A 19,912-nucleotide genomic window follows, 5' to 3' on the forward strand; every position below is an offset into this window, starting at 1 on the left:
TGAAACCGTACAATCTAATAGTCCTCAAAGTCTTCAAGACTCAATACAACTCCTTGTTCGGAATAATTCCACTTGCAGTATGAGAACGAATCAAGCATGGGGATATCTCCAAACTTAGGACGGGTATGCGGCAATTACTAGCACATACGACCATAGCACACGGAAAATTGGGCCTCTCGTCCGATCGACCATACACAAGCCGTGTAGCGCCCGTTGAGTAGTAGCGTGGGTGACCAGCTGCGAATAGCGTGGTGTTGTATGTTTTTGTTTTTGCCAACATAGGGTCCCTTATTCGTTTTGCGAAGGAGGGAGGAGTGTACCTAGAGAGAGCTGGCCAATAGCATTTTGCCTGCTTTGAAGTTCATGACACAGCGAAACACTCTGAATAGCGGGTGGAAGGAAATCCTTCGTATGGGAGACCGGACCCCTAGCCATACACAGTACCTCATGTCACATGGATGCCATCTGCTGATACTCCATTCCTGTGACCTCGGCCACCCACCTCCCACCTCCGTCCCCGACCTAATACTCGAAATCATCATCCACACTCGGCCCATTACTCTTACTAACCGCCTCCTGCCGCTGATACATCTCCGCAATCATCCGACTCGTGCTCGCCTGCTCCGGCTTCTTATCCTCCCTCTCCTTGATGAACCGCGGAAACCTCAGACTGACTCCCTTGCCCCCACCCGCCACCTCATCCGCGGCGGCCTTGTACCTGGGTGAGAGCGTCAAATCCGCCGTCCTGACCTCCCACACAAAGCGCGGCTCGAACCACACGTCAGGCTGATCTTTGTTCCCCGTGCTATGCTTGTAGAACGGCTTCGGTTTATCGATCTGGATCGCGCTGAGCTGCTCGTGCAAGGTCTCGAGCAGGGCTTCCGAGAACCCCGTGCCGATGTTACACACCGTCTCAAACTCCTGGGTGCTCGGGTTGTAACACGCGAGCAAGAACGCGCCGTACCAGCTCGTCCTCTTCCCCTTGCCAAAGTACGCCCCAAGGACCACCAAGTCAAGGCTGTCCCCTACACCACTGAGGTAATCTTTCTTAATCTTGAGCCAATTCTGGCTGCGCTTCGACGGTTCATAGGAGGATTCGGGGCCGTCGAGCATCTTCACCATGAGCCCTTCGCAGGAGGCTTTCACGGATTCCTCGAGCAGATTCTGGATTTCTTCGAGGTCGGAGGTGTTGCCGTAGGTAGCGAAAGCGAATTCTCCTTCTACAGGATCGAAGGCAGAGTGTAGGAGAGCGCGTCGCTCGCGGAGGGATTTGTTGACCAGCGGCTGGGCGTGGGGTCAGTACGAGTACGAGGAGAGAAAAAATCGGCTGTAGGAAACAAACCTCGCCATTGAGAAATAAGATGTCGAATGCGAAGACGCAAACTTTGATCTTGATGTCTTCGACCTTGACATCCTTTCTCTTGCGCGTCATGAGCTGCTGGAAAGCTAACACCTTCTTTTCTACCATATCCCAGGCCACAGTCTCGCAATCCAGGACGAAGCTTTTTGTGTCGTTCTTGATCCACTTAGGCAAGTTGGCAAGAATATCAGGGTATTTCTTCGACAAATCTTCCGAGTTGCGCGAAAAGATGTTGGCAACGCCCTTTTCGCTCTTACCTGCATTCGGCGCTTCGGTAGCCAGGCCCACAGCAGCATCGTGTGCGACGAAATGGATCTGAGCACGCTCGCCATCGTATTTGTATTCGCAGGTAAAGTCCTTGCCCTCGAAGCGGTCCAGAACTTCGGTGATAGACTTTGTAGGTTTGGCAAGCATAGGCTTGAGGGGCACCCCGGGTTGCAATTTGCACTTTTCAGGTAGCTTCATGATGCCAACCTCGAGCATCTTGGGGATGATGACTTCGTAACTGGGGAGTTCGCTGCAACATAGATCAGCATGAAACTGGCGGCAAGCGAAATACGACATACCTGTAGACAGACTTCAGCGTGGACTCAGCCTTGAGGAGATCTGCCGACGAAGGCGTCTTCCCCTTCTGGTTCATCTCATGGAAAATCATCGCTTGAGACAGCGCAACCAGCACGGTCTTCTCCGCCAGTCCCAATCGAAGCTTGCCCTCCAGAGTGCGAACTATATACTTCGACTCACTAGGCCCACCCTTATCCTTTTCGATATCAATGGCCTTCCCAGCACTGGCTGCATCCGCCGCAGAGAGAAGTTTCTTGATGCCATCGACCTTGCGGGTTTGAGCATTTTGTCCGGTTATGAGCGCAATGGTCATCAACCCTTGGTGTACTCCTCGAACAGTCAGAGGCTTAGGCTTGAACATCGTCGGCTGCTTCGATCGACTCTTTGCCGCCACAAGGCCTAGGTCGCCAGTATCGTTGTGGTCCGCCTTGATCTGTTTCAGATTCCTTCCTGTACTCTCGGAAATAGCCTTCATGATCAGAGACTCGCCGATACCAAGTTCAATCCCTGCATAATCGGCCGCGAGCTTGTTGATCATGAGCATTACTGTAGGCAACAGATCTGCAGGTGTTAACCGGAGCACTTGCCGCAGAAAGAGCGAACAGTGTGCAAGAATCTCCAGCCGCTTCGTCGTCATCTCGATTTTCGAAAACGTCGTGCAGAGGGCTGCGTACGGCACAGGCTCGCCTGCTTTCCAGTCCGGATACGGATCCTTCGTCTTGGACGTCAACGTCGACTGTACCTTCTCGAGAACCTTCTTCTGGACTTCTGGAGGCTCGTCCTCCTCGTCCGAGACGAGGAATTCTTCCTCCTCCCCAGGGCTGGAACCGGGAGTGGGCGACTTCGCAACCTCTTTCTCCTTCCCTCTCGCTATCTTCGTTACTGCGGACTCCTCGTCTTCCCCTTCCTTATCCTCATCCGACTTCGTCCTGGCAGTGACCTTCTTCGCCTTCGGGCCGTCCTTCTCCACCTTCTTAACCTTCGGAGGACTCTTCTTCTGCGTCATGGTCTCCTTCTTCGCAGGTCTCCTCCTCTGCCTTTTCATCGGTGGCTCATCTTCCGAATCCTCCTCCTCTTCCTCCTTCACAGGTCTCTTCCTTCCTGCCTCAGATGAAGACGGCAGCTCACTATCCACATCCATAGCATCCGAATCGTCCTTTACAAGAGTAGCTGCTGCGTCACCTTCCTTACCCTTCTCTTCGACCTTCAGAGGTTCCGGAACCGTCGCCGAAGACGTAAGCTCCTCCCCATCATTTCCGTCCAGTTCCTCACTCTTGGGCTGCTTCGACTTCGTCGAGAATGAAAGCTTCGATTGCTGAGGCTTCGCTGCGGCACCATTGGGCTTGCCAAAGAACTTGCTAACCGGCGCAGCAATGTCAGTACTGATGTTGATATGAACAGGATGCAGGCTCGCACCCCAGTGTCGTCTGAGAAGATCTCACGTACCCGAGTGTGGCTTGCTTCGGCGGCATATTTGCAACGTTGGAGTAGTGACCTCTCTGCAGCGTCGGTGAAGCTAATGGGAATATTTGAGCGTCTCGAAGCGCAGCCGCGAGAGGAGTATGGGAAGCGAAGCGGTGCAAGGCGTGAGAGAGAATTGGAAGGGCTAAATACTGCCTTGGAGACGTATCAATCACTCGAGAGTAGCAGGCAGCAGCAGCACTCGGGAAGCGAGCATGCATGCTCTTGCTTTCGGAGTTATCGCCAAGGTTGAATTGTGGAATTCAGGCAGTCTCACGCGTCGAGGCGCGCCTTCGTCGCGAGACCTGCTGACATCATGGACCTGGCGAGCCGCTAGCAGGGGTTCGGAGGATGAATGCTCTCCAGCTCTATTTTGTAGCCACCCGTGAACTCTTTTACTGCGTAGAATCCCTCTCTTCTCGCAGTTGACTTTCACTGTATTGAGACGTCGCTACATATTGCTGCGACACCCTTCAATCGCCCGCATACCACCGCGCTCACAACTTAGTCGAGGTGGCGCGATATTTCTGGTCCGGAGCTCCCCCGAGCTCTCAATCCTCTCCCACGCCTCCACCCTCCTCCCATCCACCGCCGCAAATGTCTCAACCGTCTCAATCGCCAGGGCTAACACCCCAGTTTTGCTTCAACCAAACCGTCCTACGAGGTACACACCTCCCCCATCTCCTCCCATCTCCCATCTCTCGTGTACCACTATCTAACCCCCAGCCTTCGCCCTCAGACTTCCTCCGCCTCTCCCGCAGCACAATCGACGACTCGATAACGCAAAACCTTAACGCCCTGCTAACTCCCGCCTCCGTCCCCTGGAACCCCTCCTCCACCTCAACCCGCCAACTTTCCCCTCCAAACCGCTCCATCCCTCCGGAATCATGCGACAGGTTTAAACACGAAGTGCTGTTCCCCAGCTGGGCCTTCCGCTCGAACGTCCTCGACTACTGCGCCGGCGTCGCCACGTCGCCCGACCCCGACGACCCGGATCAAATCCTTCGGCAGGTGGAAGATGACAAGGCGAGGGAGCGCGTGGTGGATGAGCGGTTGGATCCCTATTCGGGGAGGTACTTTCCGAGGGAGGGCAGGACTGAGAGTCTGGCCACACTGATGCGGAACGAGCGGGCGGTGGAGAAGATTATCAGGCAGAGAACGTGGAGTGTCATTGGGGAGAGGTGTGGGGAGACAGGGCAGACGGCCGAAGAGGCTTTTGATCGGTGGAGGGCGGAGCAGAGGAAGGGCTAATGAGGTGCAGAAGGCAGTTGGCGTATAATGGCGCGGCTTGTGGATGTTGATATGAAGTCATGTCTCCGCTCTGTATATTGCATGTAGATCAGCCATTTGTTAGATCATGAAGGAGACCAATCTCCTGAGAGGCGTACCATGGCTCTCATCTTGCGATGAGCCATCAATAATCAAAAAGAGAGCGTTTTCCTGTCATCCAACGATTCATCCCATGCTGCAGCTTTCCTTGTTCGCAAAGAAGAAGCCGGTGATCACCGGTCGGGTAAACCTTTCGGTGAATGCAAGGCTTCTATAGTCATCTCAGGCAAGGATTCCTTCGGAGACGCTCAAATTCCCTACCTAGCGGAGAGTCTCCGAAAGTTTTCCTATCTCAAATGGGGCTATAAAATGAGAGAGGGTCGAGCTCAAAAGAATTGGAAAAAGATTGGCGCGACTGAGAATCGAACTCAGATTAACACGGCCACAACGTGTTGTGATACCATTACACTATCGCACCTTTTCTTATTTTATTTTAATAAATTAAATCCTATAAGTAATAAAAAAAGCTTATTTCCCAAAGTCCGGAAATCGGATCCACATAGACGATCGCTCATGCCCGGGGCACAATTGTACTCTCGCAATGGAGTCGATGCGGGTTCTGCAGATTTCCCGTGGATATCTATTATGAGTTCTAATTGCACTTACCGCTTCTCATCACAGATTAAGAAGTTTTTAAGTTAATATCAGTTTCAAAGGTAGGTAGATAACCATAAAACGATGCAGCGGTCGAGGTTAACCCGATGTACGGCTACAACCCGGTAGGAGTGGCCATCCCATCCCCATGGTTTTCGATCTGCCCAGAGAGATCCGCGAGAATATCTATACTCTGGCGCTCCCCGATTGGAACGGACACCTTACTTAAGCTGCTCATTGCAGTCGGTGAGATTGGCCGCGCCAACATCGAACGCCTGAACTTTCCATGGAAAAGCAGATCGGATTCTGAGTGGAGATGGGACGAGAGCCCAGAATCTGACCATGTGCTACAGCTGCCCACCCTTCATGTCAGGAAGTGTGTCCAGCTTCTCAAGCAGTGCAACAGGCTCAGATGCTTAGGCCTCCAACTCGAGAGCAAGCAAGTAGAAGAAATGGATCCCGATGTATTCAAAGCTGATCCCGGCATTCGGGGGCTTCGTTCCCTTCGAGTCGAAAAGTTGGAGATTAGCAGGCTTGCTCAAGAGCCACTAGAGCAATGTTACCTAGCTAAATGGCTGGAAGAAAAGGTGGAAAGTTCGAGGAGGCTGGAAGAGAAGAAAGAATGACTAAGAGTCGGCCTATTCTTGTACATTATCAAAGCGATGACATGATTTAGTGTAATAAAATAACTCTTTCCCATACCACTGTCGCAATATTTCCCTCCCTCAAGTCATTATTCCCATTCAGTCATCCTCTTCAGCTTTGAACTAAAAACAAGGTATTATTCACTAATTAGCCCATCCATTGAGAAATGTCATTAAAAAGGTCGTCGAAACTAAGAGGGCTGTGCTCCACCAGTTGAGAACTGGCCATCGCCATTGCGGATCCCTTAGGGCGCTTACGAGCATTTTGGGCGCAGATTTGGCACCATTTAAGCAAGAATATCATATTCGAGAGAAGAATGCCCTAGTATGAGCCGCTTGTATCTTCCACGTAGCAACGAAAGACTTGCGACCGGCCAGGGAGCCAGTCTAAATCGCCATTGACTGTATGCCGACGAATGAACCCTGGGCACCACGTACCAACCGACACCCAGCCATTTCTAACGTAGGCGGGATCTGGAACTCAGCTGTGGTTCGCTACGCAACTATTACGAAGGCAAGATCCGGGCTCTTGATGCGGCCAAGAAAATTGAAGAAATTCTGAGGGAGAGATTACCAGGATTATGTTCACTCGAAGTTGGGGTAACGCCGTGACGGACGTTCTTGCATGCATGTCGCTTCAGGCTCGTAATCTATCACCGCCCAATGATCGTTGCAATCCGGCACCACCTTCTCATACCCAACCTGCAGAGCTCCGGTCAGTGGCTGCCTGGCATCCAGAACGAGAACCGTACTGCCCTCAATACACCAGTGACTGTGCCTCTTCATCTGGCAGATTGCCAAGTGGTGCTCTCAACCTAAATGTCGGGGTGGCATCCTAAAAGCAACCCACATTTGGGTGCCACTCGAAACCCATGCTTTCGGTCCTCCACTCCACATATAGTCGTGTTTGCCGGCATCATCTTCTGGGAGAAGAAATGGCTGCCTAGAGAGCCTTCTGACGTGCGCTGGTGGCGCGGTTGACTCATGATATGGAACCGATATATTAGTGATCCCCAGCTGGAACGGAGACCGCACGACGTTCTGTTATCAGTGTGAGCCAATACTCTTATGGCTCAAGACTCCCACGACATACTCCATTAATATCAAATGAGAACCTGATTTCGGCTCAACATTCACCAGCACTCCCATAACACACTGGTGTACGAATCTGGACAATTTCGCTCTTACCAAGTTTTGGTAAAAACAGCTTCTATTAACAAGAAGTACAGTAAACATACACCTTCGTTCTTGTATGACTTGGCTAATCTCCAAAACATACAGAACGCAAATGTGTTTTAAAGCCGCTCCAGGCACGAAATATCGTAAAAGCAACCACAAGGTGGAAGGAATAGAGAAAGTCTACGAATGTGCGCTTAAACCAAATGGTCCTAATTGCGCCAATCCTCCATACAACCACTCTATTACCGAAAATGTCGTTAACGACTTCTGTGACGACTGTAAGGCCGCAGGACGAACCTAGTTGGATTCTGTAGCGGACGCACGAGGACAACGTTACATGAGCTCAAGAGAGACAATAATGGAATGGTGATTGCATGGCATGCATACACACCTCATGAGATGCTGTGTTTGAATACGGTCTTTATGGAGAAACAAGGGACTTGCAAATAACGGGAGGCGAACTGGAGTGTATTAGTTCCAGATATTATCAGGTGTCTCATATCCCTCCGCCTTACAAGCGGCACGATAATCCTCTTCATCCATCCATCTACTATCTTCCTCTGCCGCAAAATCATCCGGAGCCCACTGTGAGCTGCGGAAAGGATCCCCTGTGTGATCCACTGAGTTTGCATTAATCTGCCTGATGATGCCTACAATCGTCTTTCGTAACTGTGAGAAACTAGAGGTTGCCGGTGCGACCCCCGTCCAACCCGCCTGAATCACTTCCTCAAACTCCCTTGCCGCTTCGTCAACAGCGCCCTGACCTCCTTTGAGGATGCTAAACGTTTGTCGTACTTCTGCGAGGCTAGTGGCCTTGGCGATAGGGTCGACACCAGATGCCAAAAAATGGATGCATGTTGCCAGGGTGAAATGATCTTCAAGAACTTGCTCGTGATATCCTTCATCATCACGATGCCTGATTGAGCCGAAGTCGAACAGCCGGAGCTGGTTATTCCCGTCAATACCCATATTGTGGACTTTCAGATCCCCATGCGTATAACCGAGAGTCTCAAGCCAGTCCAGTGCACTGAGTAGCTGCTGGATCCAAGTAACGCGCATTTCTTTCGTATGCAAGCTCCAGGCTTGTTCCAGTGGTCGGAAGCGTTCGAGAACAATAACGGAGCGTCGATTGCATGGCAATCTCTGTGCAAGGTTTGGATGTGGGTTTTTGGCGAGGACATCATAAAATGCGCTCTCCTTCTTAAAGATGGCGAAACTTCGGAGGGACATATAGATCTGCTCGTTTGCTTCGTCCAAGGGCACTCCCCTACTGATGGGATATTGAAAGGGTACCTTAACCACGGTCTTGTCGGAGAGTTGATACACTATGCCTTGCGACGGTCCGAAGCTAAGACATGCAGATGCTGGGAATTTGTATTGTGTGAACCAAGTGTTATTGGGCATTTTGTGGGTGGAAGACGCATCGATTGCAGGATTTCACGGAATCCGGGAGAGCAATCGCACTCAACAATCAAGAGCAGGTGTCATCGATGGAGGTAAGCGACAGGCCCTGAAGCTGCCTTTGACTTACTCAAGAGCAACCCCTGCAGTTGTGTAGGTCGATCTTAGGAAATCTCGGATGGAACTAGACAGATTCTGAAAACAGTGTCGATACAGTAGTAGAGAGGGTTACCACGCGTTGCGATAAATAGTGATTGATTACTTCCGTATTATGTAATACATTCAATCAGCTTGGCGGCTTACACCTTGACCACACTGACTCAGCAACTCTCCAACAGAGATATACCTACATCGTTCTCAGTCGAAGGAATATCATCTGCAGCATTTGTCTCCCTTGTCCCCCTTATCCCCCTTATGGCGCTTTTTGCACCAGCCTTTCCGCTAGCTGAACCATCTCCTCGGCGATTTTCTGAAGTTCTTTGGTGTGCACCGGAACAGCAATGGCTTCAAATAGAAACCCCTCTGCCCTGACCTCCTTTTCGAGGAGGCTGATGCGAACGCCTTTCGGAACTATTCCAAAGAATTTTGTCTTCGTTGCACTTAGTTTAACTGGATGCACATTGGATCCAATCCGAATTTGAGCTAACGTGCCGTCTCCCAATTCATCAAGCCGTTCAATATCTCGCCGGATTTGCCCCCCTGCTTCATCCAGGATTACCTCAAAAACAAGGTTAGTTCGAGATTGCTTTCGAAGGGTGGAGTCCGTACCTCTTTCTCAACCTCCTCAACTGTTCTGGTATAACTCTTTCCAGCCTCCTCAGCGATCTCTTTCTCTTCAGCCCAAACTTCTTTCGCAAACGCTCTCAACTCGTCCCTTTCCGTTTTGCCTAACTTTGCAATATCCGTGGTTTTAAGGCTTAGCTCTCGTGCTCCTTTTCTACCGCTCTTGGCTTCGAATATTGCTACAATATTGAACACTTCTTTGTCCCAATATCCTACCATCCCGTCGGTGACTTGGCGTCCAGCTCTTCCCGACGCGGTGCGAATTGCGTGTCCTGGAACGTACTCCAACGTTTTTCCGGCTGGAACTTTTACTCCAAGCGCAAAGCCACCTTGGCGATTGCGAAGCATTGGGATGACGTGTGCTTCAGCAAGCTCTTCCAAGAGTTGACCCTTGAGGTGGTCTACATTTGGGCCCTTCTCCAGAACCCTCCGTAAGGCAATCTCGTCAAGTCCCTTTAACGCAGCATATTTCTTTGACATAGCTTCCCAAAGGATTTTGACTTCATTGCTCACGGATGCAGCGAGGTTACCCGGTGAATGCAACAACTTGGGAACTGCTATTGCTGCTTCTTTAGCGACAGCCCCTTCCAATTTGCCGCTGACGCGCAGCGAATCCTCAGCGGACTTGATTGCGCGCAACGACGAACGCTGCTCTGCAGCCCGGGCGGACGATCGAATGGCGCGGTTCCAGCCAGCTGCATCTCGGCCATACAGCTTCACCAGACGAGCTTCTGTATAGAGAGCGCGTCCACCCTTCACGAGGCGACCTGCCATAGGCAGCAGCACCGATGCAGCCATGATCCCCCTTTCCAGGTCAGACAAGTGATAACCGAACAGGTCTCTACCCGACCAGATCTCATACAAAGCGATGGCATTCCCTAGCAGGGGAACTAGGGACAGAGAGAGCTCCATGGCCTCAACGGCTAGAGGCCGCGCAATATCTTCTTGAATTTCGCTCTTCAGCTTCGGCAGCGCATGGATGAAGTTTAGCAACAGTATCATATCTGGACGTTCTCGCAGAAACTCCACCATTCCCTCGCGGGCACTTTTGCGCAGAAATCGGTCGTTCATTACGTGTTGGTCGTACCACTCCATGAATGCGTCCTTCAAGACTTTCGTGTACTTCGGCGTCTCTAGATTCGCCTCGTAGATGGTGGTGATTCCCGTATAAACGTCCTTGTACGCGTAAAAGAAATCGTCGAATTGACTGGCCACTTTGGAAACGTAATTGGCGTACTTGATGCCTTTGTCAAGGTATCTAGAGAAACGCTGCGTGGAAGACTGCTCGTAAGCAACAATTTCCGTGGCGAGGTCTGAAGCGGCTTGATCCCAATCAAGCAGTCGTTGCATTTTCCACCCTATTGGACCGGTACCTCCGAATTGGTTCATGATCTGTTGTGGGTACTTTGTCCATTGCTCGACCATAATCTCAGACTTCATACGATAAATCCCGATGGTAGTGGGACTGGCCGTGGCGGAAGTGAGGGCCTCGATCAATGCGTTCTTTGACGCGTTGACCAGACGAGCAAGGTCATCTTTCGTCACGGTTTCCATGACTGCGGGAGACTTTCGGGCTGGAAACCCCTTTGGTTTGAAGCTGCAACACCACTGTCTCTCTAAGCCTGGCTCTGCTATTCGCGTTGCACTGGGGACCACTCCCGGTCCTGTGTTTAGGGTAACAGCAGATGTCAATTTTGAGGTCGACGTCGGACACGTCGAATCGGCGTAGAATAGCGACTTACCGTAATGCTTGAAGATATAGAGGACTGTAACCAAGGTCGCTCTCTGCGCAGTGCAGGCGGCTAACGTTATATTTGAGGTCGTGTACCCTAGAGATCCACGGGCAGGTACAAGCCCGAATTCTTTAGTTTGTGACGGCTTTCTGAACCCGTTTGCGTGTCACAATCCTCACTCAAAGGGACACCTCTTCTTTCGTGCCCAATGCGGGGAATGCAACGGGCTCTCCGGATACGAGCATGTGTCAGGAATGGAACAAGCCACGGAGTAGGGATAAACGAGATAGGCGCAATCCGGCCGTAAGTACCTATGTACTAGCGACTGTAAGGTGCTATTATAGGCCAGCAGAACAATACCCCGCAACTATGTCGCTACTACTGGGACTTGAATGGCCTAACTTTCTGCTCTTGCATCATGGCGGTTCGTCACTATCACGCCAGTTAGCGCGGGGTTCGGAAAGCGCTGTCCCTCGCCTATTGCCAGGAGGATACCCGTATCGAGTGTTGTCAATGGAAGCTGAGCAGAGTGTGGGTTCAGCTCTTTGAACTTCCAGATTCTCTAATCAGCTCGTGGAACTTTCCGACTTAGCGCTTGGAACCTTCTGATTCAGCTCCTGCAATTGGGTTGATGCAAAGCTGCCCCGTGTGGCCGCCTACATCGACCGGTGGTCTGATGATTAGACACGGCTCACAGTAGGTTGAGACCACTGCACCTCCTCTCAGGTCGGAAGGATGATCGAATGATCATCTAAGTTCATGCTACTTTTCAAAGGACGTCATCCCTCCTTTGTCATACGACATATAAGCGGCCCTGAGAACCATGAACCAACGCGAAAGTTGTTGCGTTTATCGATAGTGACAGCCTTATTCTTGTCCGCTTTATCTCGCTGGTCGGACAGTTGGTCACCATGACTGAACCTCTGTTTCGTTTCCTGGTGTTGCGACGTGAGTGTTGAAACCTTATTCCGTTGCATGTTCAGATGAGAAGCTCACAACCCAACCCCGACAGCTCCGGTTGCGCAGAATCCCGACGCCCCGAGCATCAGTCTATCCCAGGCCTCGGACTTTCAGAAGACGCTCTCAGCGGCCCTGAAGTCTAACGATCCGCGAGGCCAGAGTGAGGCTGCTGCAAGGGCCTTTGTCGCAAGCGATGCTTTTGTCGGACAACCAGGCCTCACCGATTTCCAGCGCAAATTGGCCCAGCTCGGTAGCCTTCTTGACGAGGCGAGCTTTGGTGGCACTCTTTCCTTGCGGAGTGTCGTCGCAGCAATCAAGAAAGCGTTCGGCAAAGAGCCTGGAGATGTCATTAAAAGCAACGAATACAAGACCCTGCTTGCAAACTTGCGAGACTCTGTAACTGCAATCAAATTTGTGCAGGTATGATTCTGTCCATAGTTTGGCACGGAGCACATGCAGCGAGCTATTCAAAGGAAGAGTGGAGAAGTAACGATTTATAGGAAGAGCATTCGCGTCCTATCGAAGCGCTCGCCAATCAGATTCGTGATCTTGAGCTGATTGCAAAAGCTGCAAGTTTGTCCAGCGAAAACACAGTTGTTGAAGCAGAAGGCTCCAGTGCCGTATCTGGCGAAGTGAGATCTCGGACGGCCTCGGACGGGCATCCTGCGCAATGGCAACCGCAGACCGTATATAAGATTGGCGATCAGGTCATCTACGACAATGTTACCTACGTTTGCATTCAAGCTCATACGTCACTCGTGGGCTGGGAACCACCGATGACCCCAGCATTATGGGTCCGAGTGATCAAAGATGGCCCGGGCACTCCGTCCACCCCAGATACTAGTTTGCTGCAGTATCGCCGACGGTCTCTACTACTTCCCTTTGGAACAGATATGAAGTCAGTCATCGCGGGTGGCGACGACTCCGATCCGCGAAAAGATGCCGAAGAGCGTGAGAAGCTAGCTAAGAGTCTGCTTGAGGATCATGAGAACCTTTCCAAGGCTATAAACGAGCTTATAGCAATCGACCCTAAAAACTTTCAGGCCCTCGAACAGAAGTCGCATAAAGGCGTTCAGGTCCAGGATCAGTATACCTCCATTCACGTCCTGGCTCGACAGCTGGAACTACAAAGCTCCCTCAGGGACCTGAATGTCGATCAATTTAAGGCAGCTGCGGGTCGCAGTGGTAGTGGTGGCGGCGATGGCGGCAACGGGCCTAAAATAAGTGCTGCTGCTGCTGCCGCTGCTACGCAGCTAGATCCATTGCAACTCCAAGATATCGGAGGCGCTGTATCGGCCTTGGGCCTTACACGTGAGCTTCTCAGTACGCCAACAGGATTGACATCAAAAAGGAGATTCGACCCAAAGGCTGCCAGTGCACTTGCCCTTAAACTGAAAACGAATACGCCCTTGACCGAAGGCACAAAATCCCTGCTGAAAGCGAAAGGAATTGATGTTGGTGCAATTCCATTACCGGGTGAGCATGTTCATCTACTATGATATTGTTGAAGCTGCTAAGTTTTGGTCAAATTGATCTAGAAATCGTGAAGGGTTTGCGAGATGATATGAGAGACAAGATATCCTCTTTGAAGCTCCTGGCACCGGATTTTGAAGAAGTGACCGTCACTCGTGTAGGAAACGCACTTGTTACCACAAAAACGCCCGTCAGATCAAGATTGGGAAGTTTGCTCACCGGGAAAAATTTTGGCAATATTCTCTCTGCGCTGCCAGTTCTCCCTCCGGACGGCCGCATTCCTCACACGAAGGGCAAAGCAACCATAGCTGGGATGGGGGACCTATTGGTTGTCAAACAGCAACTCGTTGGCTACGATGGCGCTGATATAGCTCATATCGAAAACGTTCTGAAAGGAGAGTCGAAAGATCGTCAACATACGTCAACTTCGCGGACCGAGTCCTCGACATTTGTTGAGACTGAAATATCCACCACCGACGATCACGAACTATCATCGACCTCTCGCTTCGAGATGAGTAAAGAGTCTGCAAACACAATCAAGGAAGACCAGTCTTTGAAGGCCGGGATTCAAGTGTCGGCAAAATATGGACCCTTTGTTGAAGTCTCCGCCAGTGTCGAAGGTGCCACGTCACGTTCTAAAGAGGAGGTAAACAAATCGGCTAGCAAGGTTCGTCATTCGCGCGCCTCTGGAGTCTCCATCGTTCAACTAATATTTCCTTATACTTAGTTCTCCCAAGATGTCACAGAACGAAGCGCGAAAAAGATCACGGAGCGAACACTTTCGAGACAGACTCTTACAACTACGGTGGGTCAGACCTCGGCGATTTTGAGTGCATGGCTGACCCTTAGGCAGAGTGAGATTGTAGAGAAAAACAATCATGGCATCAACAATACGTCGGGAACAACCAATGTATCCGGTGTGTATCAGTGGGTGAACAAAGTGTAAGTTCGTTTGGTACGATAGCCGCCGAAATAGGCTAATCGACGCACAGATACGAAGCTCAAGTCTTCAATTACGGTTTGCGGACTATGTTGTACGTCCTCTGCAAAGCATAACTGGTAACCTCATGGCTGACGTGCTCCATGCAGTGACTTCATGGTGCCTGAGCCTGCTGCGTTTCTGATCGATATGATGTCGGATACCGCTAATAAAGCGCTTACACTTGAGAAACCGCCTCCCTTTACCCTCACTCCCTCCCAGATTGACTCCGGAAGTTATCAATACTGGGTTCTAAAGTACCAAGCAACAGATGTCGTCCCACCCCCCGAAGACTATATCACGAAATCCGACCAAGTCAGCAAGGGCGGTGGGGACTCTAAGACGAACTATTGGCATTCCGCCACCATGTCACTTGAGAGTGGGTATGAGGCAGTGTATGGCACAGTAACATGTCTCTGGAATCAGTGGGCGGACGATTGCAATGCTGATGTATTTCTGGGTACCGCAACACATCGATTCGTCGATGACGGTCAGTGGGTGTGGAATACTCCTCTTTCTAACCAGAAAGGGAGTATCGCGTGGGGATTTGAGACCTACCGCTTTACAGACGCTGTGCTCAGCGTAGAAGTCCTCTGCAAGGTCACTCCACGTGCAGTGGATGTTTGGAGAGCTGACACGCACGCTAAACTCTTGAATGCATACAACGCGAGGATGCAAGAATACGAGGAGAAGCTGTCAACTCTTAAACTCCAGACTGGAATCGCGATAGAGGGAAAGTGAGTACTTTCAAATGAAGAGTAGATGGATGGATCGGGCTGCTAACAGTCACCTGCAGAAATCCTGCGGCTAATCTCGTTGCGATCAAACAGGAGCTCAAGAAGAATTGCATCTCAATCTTAACAGCACAGCACTATGACCTGTTCAACTCCATCAGCACATCGTCTCTTGGCCTGGCCCAGATTAATCTGGACGAGGCAGAAGCAGAAGGGTCCTATGTCCGGTTTTTCGAACACGCCTTTGAATGGGATCAAATCAGTTAGTAGCCGTTTTGATTTCGAATGCAAATTGGAGCTCAGCTAATCAATCAAGTGTACGTCACTTACCCCTACTTCTGGGGTCGCAAGACCAAATGGACCATGCGACTTGCTTTCGACGACCCGGACCCCGTTTTCGACGAGTTTCTCAAGTCAGGCTTTTGCCGTGTCGTGATTCCAGCCCGACCAGGATTCGAAGGAGCTATTGACCAGTAAGTCTCTACTCCCGCCGTTCAGTGCTGCCCTCGTAGCTGGTTGACCGTGGCTCACTCTCCCGTTTAGCTTCCTTAAGTTCGGAATATTGTGGAACGGAGGTTCACTTCCAACAATCTCTTGCCCACTCTTCGTGCCCATCGCCGACGAGATTGCCGAGAGGTCGCAGCGACCAGGAGGTGGGGTACCCCAGGGGGAACCTTGGGTCGTGAAGCTCCCGACTTCGCTGGTGAAACTCCGGCAGGATGACAAACTGCCAAAGTGGAAGAAGACCTCGGATGGAGTCTGGGTTCCAGATGAGTAATGAGCGGCCGTCAGGTCTGTACTGTAACAGGTGATAGAGCGGGCTGAAGAAACGAACGGGAACTTATCGCATGAATCCTGGATTGTGCCAGTTTCTAGTTTGCTAGTCGGCCCCGAGAAAGTGCAGAACCAATGATTTGTCAAGCAGATTCAGATTGGATCAAGTATCTTTGTACTTGCAGAGGATTTGAGCGCCGTCGAACCGATTTTCATAGGAGCTGCAGACTCGGACAATCGAACCCTGCGGGAAGATAATCTCTTCGTTCAATGCAGATGTGTAAACGGTAGTTCCCAAGAAATAACTACCCGCTCAAAGGAAGGTGATACTAGCTTTTACCATAACATCGGTTGCTTGTGCATAATTATTGTTTGAATTTTAGATAACGTGAGTGACAAGCGAGCTGATCACTAAATACAATCCTCCACCTCTAAACGTAAATATCTCAACGTTACAACAAGCTATTGCAGTGTACAATAGCTCATATTAATCCTCTACATCTACTGAATCTTTTTTGCATGTACACTTGTTGTGCCCTGGCTTACCACACGTCTTGCAGCGTCGAATACCCCGTACACCAGCACCCACTTCTACCCTCTCCTCACACATCTCTGCCTCAAGCTGAGCTTCAACATTCTTCTGAGCTACTATTGCCTCTGCTTCTGCCTGCGATAGGGTCCCTCCCTTTTGAATCCGCTTCTTCTTATGCTTTTTACATTCAGAAGCTGCCTGGCAGGCTAGCTCAAGTTTCGTGATCCTGGCAGCCATTAACGTCTATGAATACGCCATCAATTCTGCCCCCTTTTTAAACTGCCTCACCATCTTGATAATCGATGCTGGTGAGGAGCTGTCAGATGGTAAGCCAGTTTATGGATATCCCATCTGGGACTGGAGAGGAGGACTGGGAGAAACTATCTGTACCGGTACTGTCTGAGGACATGTGGCTAGTGATTCTGCAGTGGCTAGTGCCCTGCACAGCCTTGGTGCCCAGAGAAGGAACATCAAAACCGGTGTCAGGCCCCAGCCTCACACAGACAAGCACACACCTGAATACAATCAGTCAACCCATCTTCAATCAATCTTTCTGTCACCGTGACATCTTCAGATACCATCAAGTCTGACAATAAGAACAGCAAGGACTACGACAATGTTTCTAGCGCAAGAGCTCTACAACAAATATATATCGCTAGTATTAATAAAAACGGTTACTACAGCGTATATAATACAGATATAAGTTCAAGCAGGTAGTTCTGCAATATAGTAGTCTTAAGAGTAACTTTACTTATAGCTAGATTAGGTTATTAATGATAACAGGATAGATAATAACCTCGCATACGGGGAGCTAGAGTTAGATATAACATAGAGAGCAACATTGCAGGCAGAAACGTGCAATAGAACAGTGCCAATAAGCGACGAGCAGGATTAGCGCTTAGGATAGGCTCCGGTGTGTACTGTGGCACGCAATGTCTTCAATGAAGAGTAATCAGGGTTCTGTAGGTAGTTGCTATCCCAGTGGAGCACGATAATACTATGCTGTAATAGGTTAGTTTTCGTAGATCTTATATCGCATTCCTCGGTTTTCAGTGCTTACGGAGTATACAGAGGTATATTCCGCAATGGCTGCCTAGCGTCTGTCTACCTAATATATCACAAACGCAAGAGCAGCGGCCCATCCAATGCAAACCCCAAATTCGCACCAAGCCGATATGTCATACCCACCACCATACGTTGTTGAGCCCAAACAGGGCCATCCGCATACCCACACGGTCATTCTTCGCTGGGTTTTTCCAGATGCCGGATAGAGATGGTGCACGCGATTCGAAGAGGAGCGGTCGGCCTGGTTTGACACTTATTCACTTGATGACTTGGACTTGAGGCAGGACCTCTCAGTACCTGGTTTGACGGCCGCAGTCCACTTAGTGAGGGATCTAGTGGGAGAAGAAGTTGAAAGGCTGGCAGGTAGGGCGGATAGAATCATCCTTGGAGGGTTTTCCCAAGGGTCGGCTGTCGCTTTGTGGTCCCTATTCACTGGCGCAGCTATGACGAGTGGAAGACTGGGAGCGTTCTTCGGACTGAGCGCATGGATGCCTTACATCAAAGACGCAAAAGAGGCTGTTACGACCGATCCTCCAGAGGTTCACCAAGCTCGTATGAGAAGTCTGATTAGTACATGTACCCACATTCTGAAGATCGAGCCATTCACACCAGTGACCGACATCGAAGAGAGCGTGACAGATCTGCCAGTTTACCTCGGTCATGGCATTGACGTACTTCATTCCTGATCCATCATTTTCATAAACGAAGATCAACTAACAGCTGTACTCGCAGGATGTCCTGATAAACATATCGAATTGCCACGATCTTTCCGTGACTTTCCAACAAATAGGATCCACGCTCGAAGTCCACGAGTACGTCGGCGCTCAAAGAGAGGGTCACTAGGTGAAGGAGCCAGAGCAAGTCGATCATGTCATTTCGTTTCTGCTTAAGATCCTTAGTCAAGGGCACTGAACCGTCAAATCATAACTCTGAGACGAATGCAGGGGCAACCTGGGATGATCACTGGCGGCAACGTGATTGAATTGACTATATGAACTTCCAGAACGACGGCGTGTCCACCACAATGCAGCAGGCAACTGAATGCCGTCAGTGCTTTGCATTCTCAAGTCGCGATCCTCATCCATCTCGCGCTTTTCTGTCCGTGGTCCATCTGAAAATCACTTGTTGCTCCCATAGGGTAACATGCTCTGTCCAGAGATCCCCGCACTCGCCCTGACCAGGATAGGCAGACGATTTAGTGTCCACCTTAAAGGGCCAAGTTGTAGTACTGTTGAGGCTATCCCACTCTTGCAAACTATCCTTCATATAGAAGGTTCGTGCTCCTCCGCCTCCCCTAGCAAACCTCGTCTTAGGCAGGTGGCGTTTTCCTCTTTCTTCAGTTCCAGAATTGGATGAAATTGCCTGCCATACAACTTATTCCAAGCTTCCCACTGTTACGAGACACTTGACAGTGGCGATGCGAGCACGGAGAACCGAGCACTGCAAGCGATCATAGTCGCCGAAAGCACTCAGGCCGCCCGTCCCACCCTCGTCACTATGGTTCTGGGCGTTTCTCGCAGATGGACATTCCTAGCACCAGTGACAACGGGAATTGGTGCCGCCGTCGTCAACATGGCCACATCATTTTGTACTGGAAGCGTGGGAACGGGGTGTCGGACGATACCCTAGGTACCCTAAGAGCAACTTTCTCGCCTTGCAGCTTCGCCAACTCCTCCGTGCAGAAGCGATCACGGCATTGGAGTACCTCGACGTTTCGCTTCACCCTTTCGTCGGTGAGACGACGCGATGAGTTTGCTTCGCGGAGACCCAGCTTCCCATCGTCCAGCAGCACCAGGTCGTCCTCGCTGGCGCCTACACCACCGAGATCTCGCACATTGACGTGTGGCATGTTATCTTTGCCGTACTGAAGCCGGACGCCCGAGAGTTTGTATTGGTACTCTTCACTAAGCAATAAGCGCTCATCTGTACTGGGCAGCGCCATATAGTACATGTCTCCTGTGAGGAGTAGGAACCCTGGATCCTGGGGAACGATGGCTTTCAGCCAAGAAGGATTGACATCCAGTCCCCAGTTCTTCGAGGGGCCAGGAACGAGGGCGCCTGTCCAGTCGTACTTGATTTCCATGACGGCACGGTGTGTGGTCGGCTTTGTGAATTTCCGTGGTAGTTATTTTGCTTGCGGCGACCTCGACCTTCTTGTTCAAATGGTCTTTAAATCAACGACCTCTCTGTTCTAATCTGCGTTCGCCATTCGGCAGTTGCCCTCGCCGCCATCATACTTGGCGCAGAATGATGTCCACAATGTGCTGGGGCCGCCTTTATGCGCACCTGGTTTCTGACGGGTAACGCGAGTTATAGATGCTGTATAGGTTAAACGAAGTATCAAGCA

General features: G+C 50.6%; 7 protein-coding genes and 1 non-coding gene across 8 annotated transcripts; 3 read left to right on the forward strand and 5 right to left on the reverse strand.

The window, feature by feature from the left end:
• Window positions 1-208: 208 nt before the first annotated feature.
• On the reverse strand, window positions 209-3,649 carry EI97DRAFT_433565 (DNA ligase 1). The gene is made up of 4 exons (XM_033798416.1): window positions 3,371-3,649; window positions 1,927-3,282; window positions 1,343-1,877; window positions 209-1,284 (listed from the first exon to the last, which is right to left on the reverse strand). The coding sequence occupies exons 1-4, from the start codon at window positions 3,604-3,606 to the stop codon at window positions 523-525; spliced, it is 2,889 nt and encodes a 962-aa protein (XP_033653690.1). The 5' UTR covers window positions 3,607-3,649; the 3' UTR covers window positions 209-522.
• Window positions 3,650-3,772: 123 nt separating this feature from the next.
• EI97DRAFT_433566 (uncharacterized protein) lies at window positions 3,773-4,830 on the forward strand. The gene is made up of 2 exons (XM_033798417.1): window positions 3,773-4,049; window positions 4,125-4,830. The coding sequence occupies exons 1-2, from the start codon at window positions 3,983-3,985 to the stop codon at window positions 4,634-4,636; spliced, it is 579 nt and encodes a 192-aa protein (XP_033653691.1). The 5' UTR covers window positions 3,773-3,982; the 3' UTR covers window positions 4,637-4,830.
• A 231-nt stretch (window positions 4,831-5,061) lies between these two features.
• Window positions 5,062-5,132, reverse strand: EI97DRAFT_t60. Its single transcript has one exon. It is a non-coding gene; the product is annotated as a tRNA-His (tRNA).
• A 2,383-nt stretch (window positions 5,133-7,515) lies between these two features.
• On the reverse strand, window positions 7,516-8,742 carry EI97DRAFT_433567 (uncharacterized protein). Its single transcript, XM_033798418.1, has one exon. It carries the CDS (start codon window positions 8,533-8,535, stop codon window positions 7,603-7,605), a length of 933 nt encoding a protein of 310 aa, XP_033653692.1. The 5' UTR covers window positions 8,536-8,742; the 3' UTR covers window positions 7,516-7,602.
• A 211-nt stretch (window positions 8,743-8,953) lies between these two features.
• Window positions 8,954-10,869, reverse strand: EI97DRAFT_398853 (uncharacterized protein; the record flags this gene model as incomplete). Its single annotated transcript, XM_033796406.1, has 2 exons — window positions 8,954-9,250; window positions 9,301-10,869. Coding segments are annotated over 2 exons (1,866 nt in total), but the record flags the coding sequence as incomplete, so codon positions are not given.
• Window positions 10,870-11,910: 1,041 nt separating this feature from the next.
• Window positions 11,911-16,005, forward strand: EI97DRAFT_467385 (uncharacterized protein). The gene is made up of 11 exons (XM_033801596.1): window positions 11,911-11,996; window positions 12,061-12,428; window positions 12,509-13,484; window positions 13,547-14,148; window positions 14,209-14,286; window positions 14,335-14,423; window positions 14,474-14,515; window positions 14,571-15,197; window positions 15,257-15,456; window positions 15,511-15,667; window positions 15,738-16,005. Exons 1-11 carry the CDS (start codon window positions 11,960-11,962, stop codon window positions 15,970-15,972), a joined length of 3,411 nt encoding a protein of 1,136 aa, XP_033653694.1. The 5' UTR covers window positions 11,911-11,959; the 3' UTR covers window positions 15,973-16,005.
• A 1,647-nt stretch (window positions 16,006-17,652) lies between these two features.
• Window positions 17,653-18,408, forward strand: EI97DRAFT_467386 (uncharacterized protein; the record flags this gene model as incomplete). Its single annotated transcript, XM_033801597.1, has 2 exons — window positions 17,653-18,236; window positions 18,298-18,408. The coding sequence occupies exons 1-2, from the start codon at window positions 18,009-18,011 to the stop codon at window positions 18,406-18,408; spliced, it is 339 nt and encodes a 112-aa protein (XP_033653695.1). The 5' UTR covers window positions 17,653-18,008.
• A 724-nt stretch (window positions 18,409-19,132) lies between these two features.
• Window positions 19,133-19,648, reverse strand: EI97DRAFT_458647 (uncharacterized protein; the record flags this gene model as incomplete). Its single annotated transcript, XM_033800927.1, has 1 exon — window positions 19,133-19,648. One exon carries the CDS (start codon window positions 19,646-19,648, stop codon window positions 19,133-19,135), a length of 516 nt encoding a protein of 171 aa, XP_033653696.1.
• Window positions 19,649-19,912: the final 264 nt, after the last annotated feature.

This window comes from Westerdykella ornata (genome assembly GCF_010094085.1).
Source record: "Westerdykella ornata strain CBS 379.55 unplaced genomic scaffold EI97scaffold_11, whole genome shotgun sequence".
NCBI classification, from domain to species: Eukaryota; Fungi; Ascomycota; class Dothideomycetes; order Pleosporales; family Sporormiaceae; genus Westerdykella; species Westerdykella ornata.

Bases quoted from the DNA above. Each gene is read 5' to 3' on its own strand.
- EI97DRAFT_433567 (XM_033798418.1), bottom strand. From the start codon at position 8,535: ATGCCCAATAACACTTGGTTCACACAATACAAATTCCCAGCATCTGCA.
- EI97DRAFT_467385 (XM_033801596.1), top strand. From the start codon at position 11,960: ATGACTGAACCTCTGTTTCGTTTCCTGGTGTTGCGAC. The intron at 13,485-13,546 runs GTGAGCATGTTC...AAATTGATCTAG, and splicing joins TGGTGCAATTCCATTACCGG to AAATCGTGAAGGGTTTGCGA. The intron at 15,457-15,510 runs GTTAGTAGCCGT...TAATCAATCAAG, and splicing joins CTTTGAATGGGATCAAATCA to TGTACGTCACTTACCCCTAC.
- EI97DRAFT_433565 (XM_033798416.1), bottom strand. From the start codon at position 3,606: ATGCATGCTCGCTTCCCGAGTGCTGCTGCTGCCTGCTACTCTCGAGTG. The intron at 1,878-1,926 runs GTATGTCGTATT...TCTATGTTGCAG, and splicing joins ACGCTGAAGTCTGTCTACAG to CGAACTCCCCAGTTACGAAG. The intron at 1,285-1,342 runs GTTTGTTTCCTA...CCCCACGCCCAG, and splicing joins TCTTATTTCTCAATGGCGAG to CCGCTGGTCAACAAATCCCT.
- EI97DRAFT_433566 (XM_033798417.1), top strand. From the start codon at position 3,983: ATGTCTCAACCGTCTCAATCGCCAGGGCTAACACCCCAGTTTTGCTTC. The intron at 4,050-4,124 runs GTACACACCTCC...CTTCGCCCTCAG, and splicing joins CAACCAAACCGTCCTACGAG to ACTTCCTCCGCCTCTCCCGC.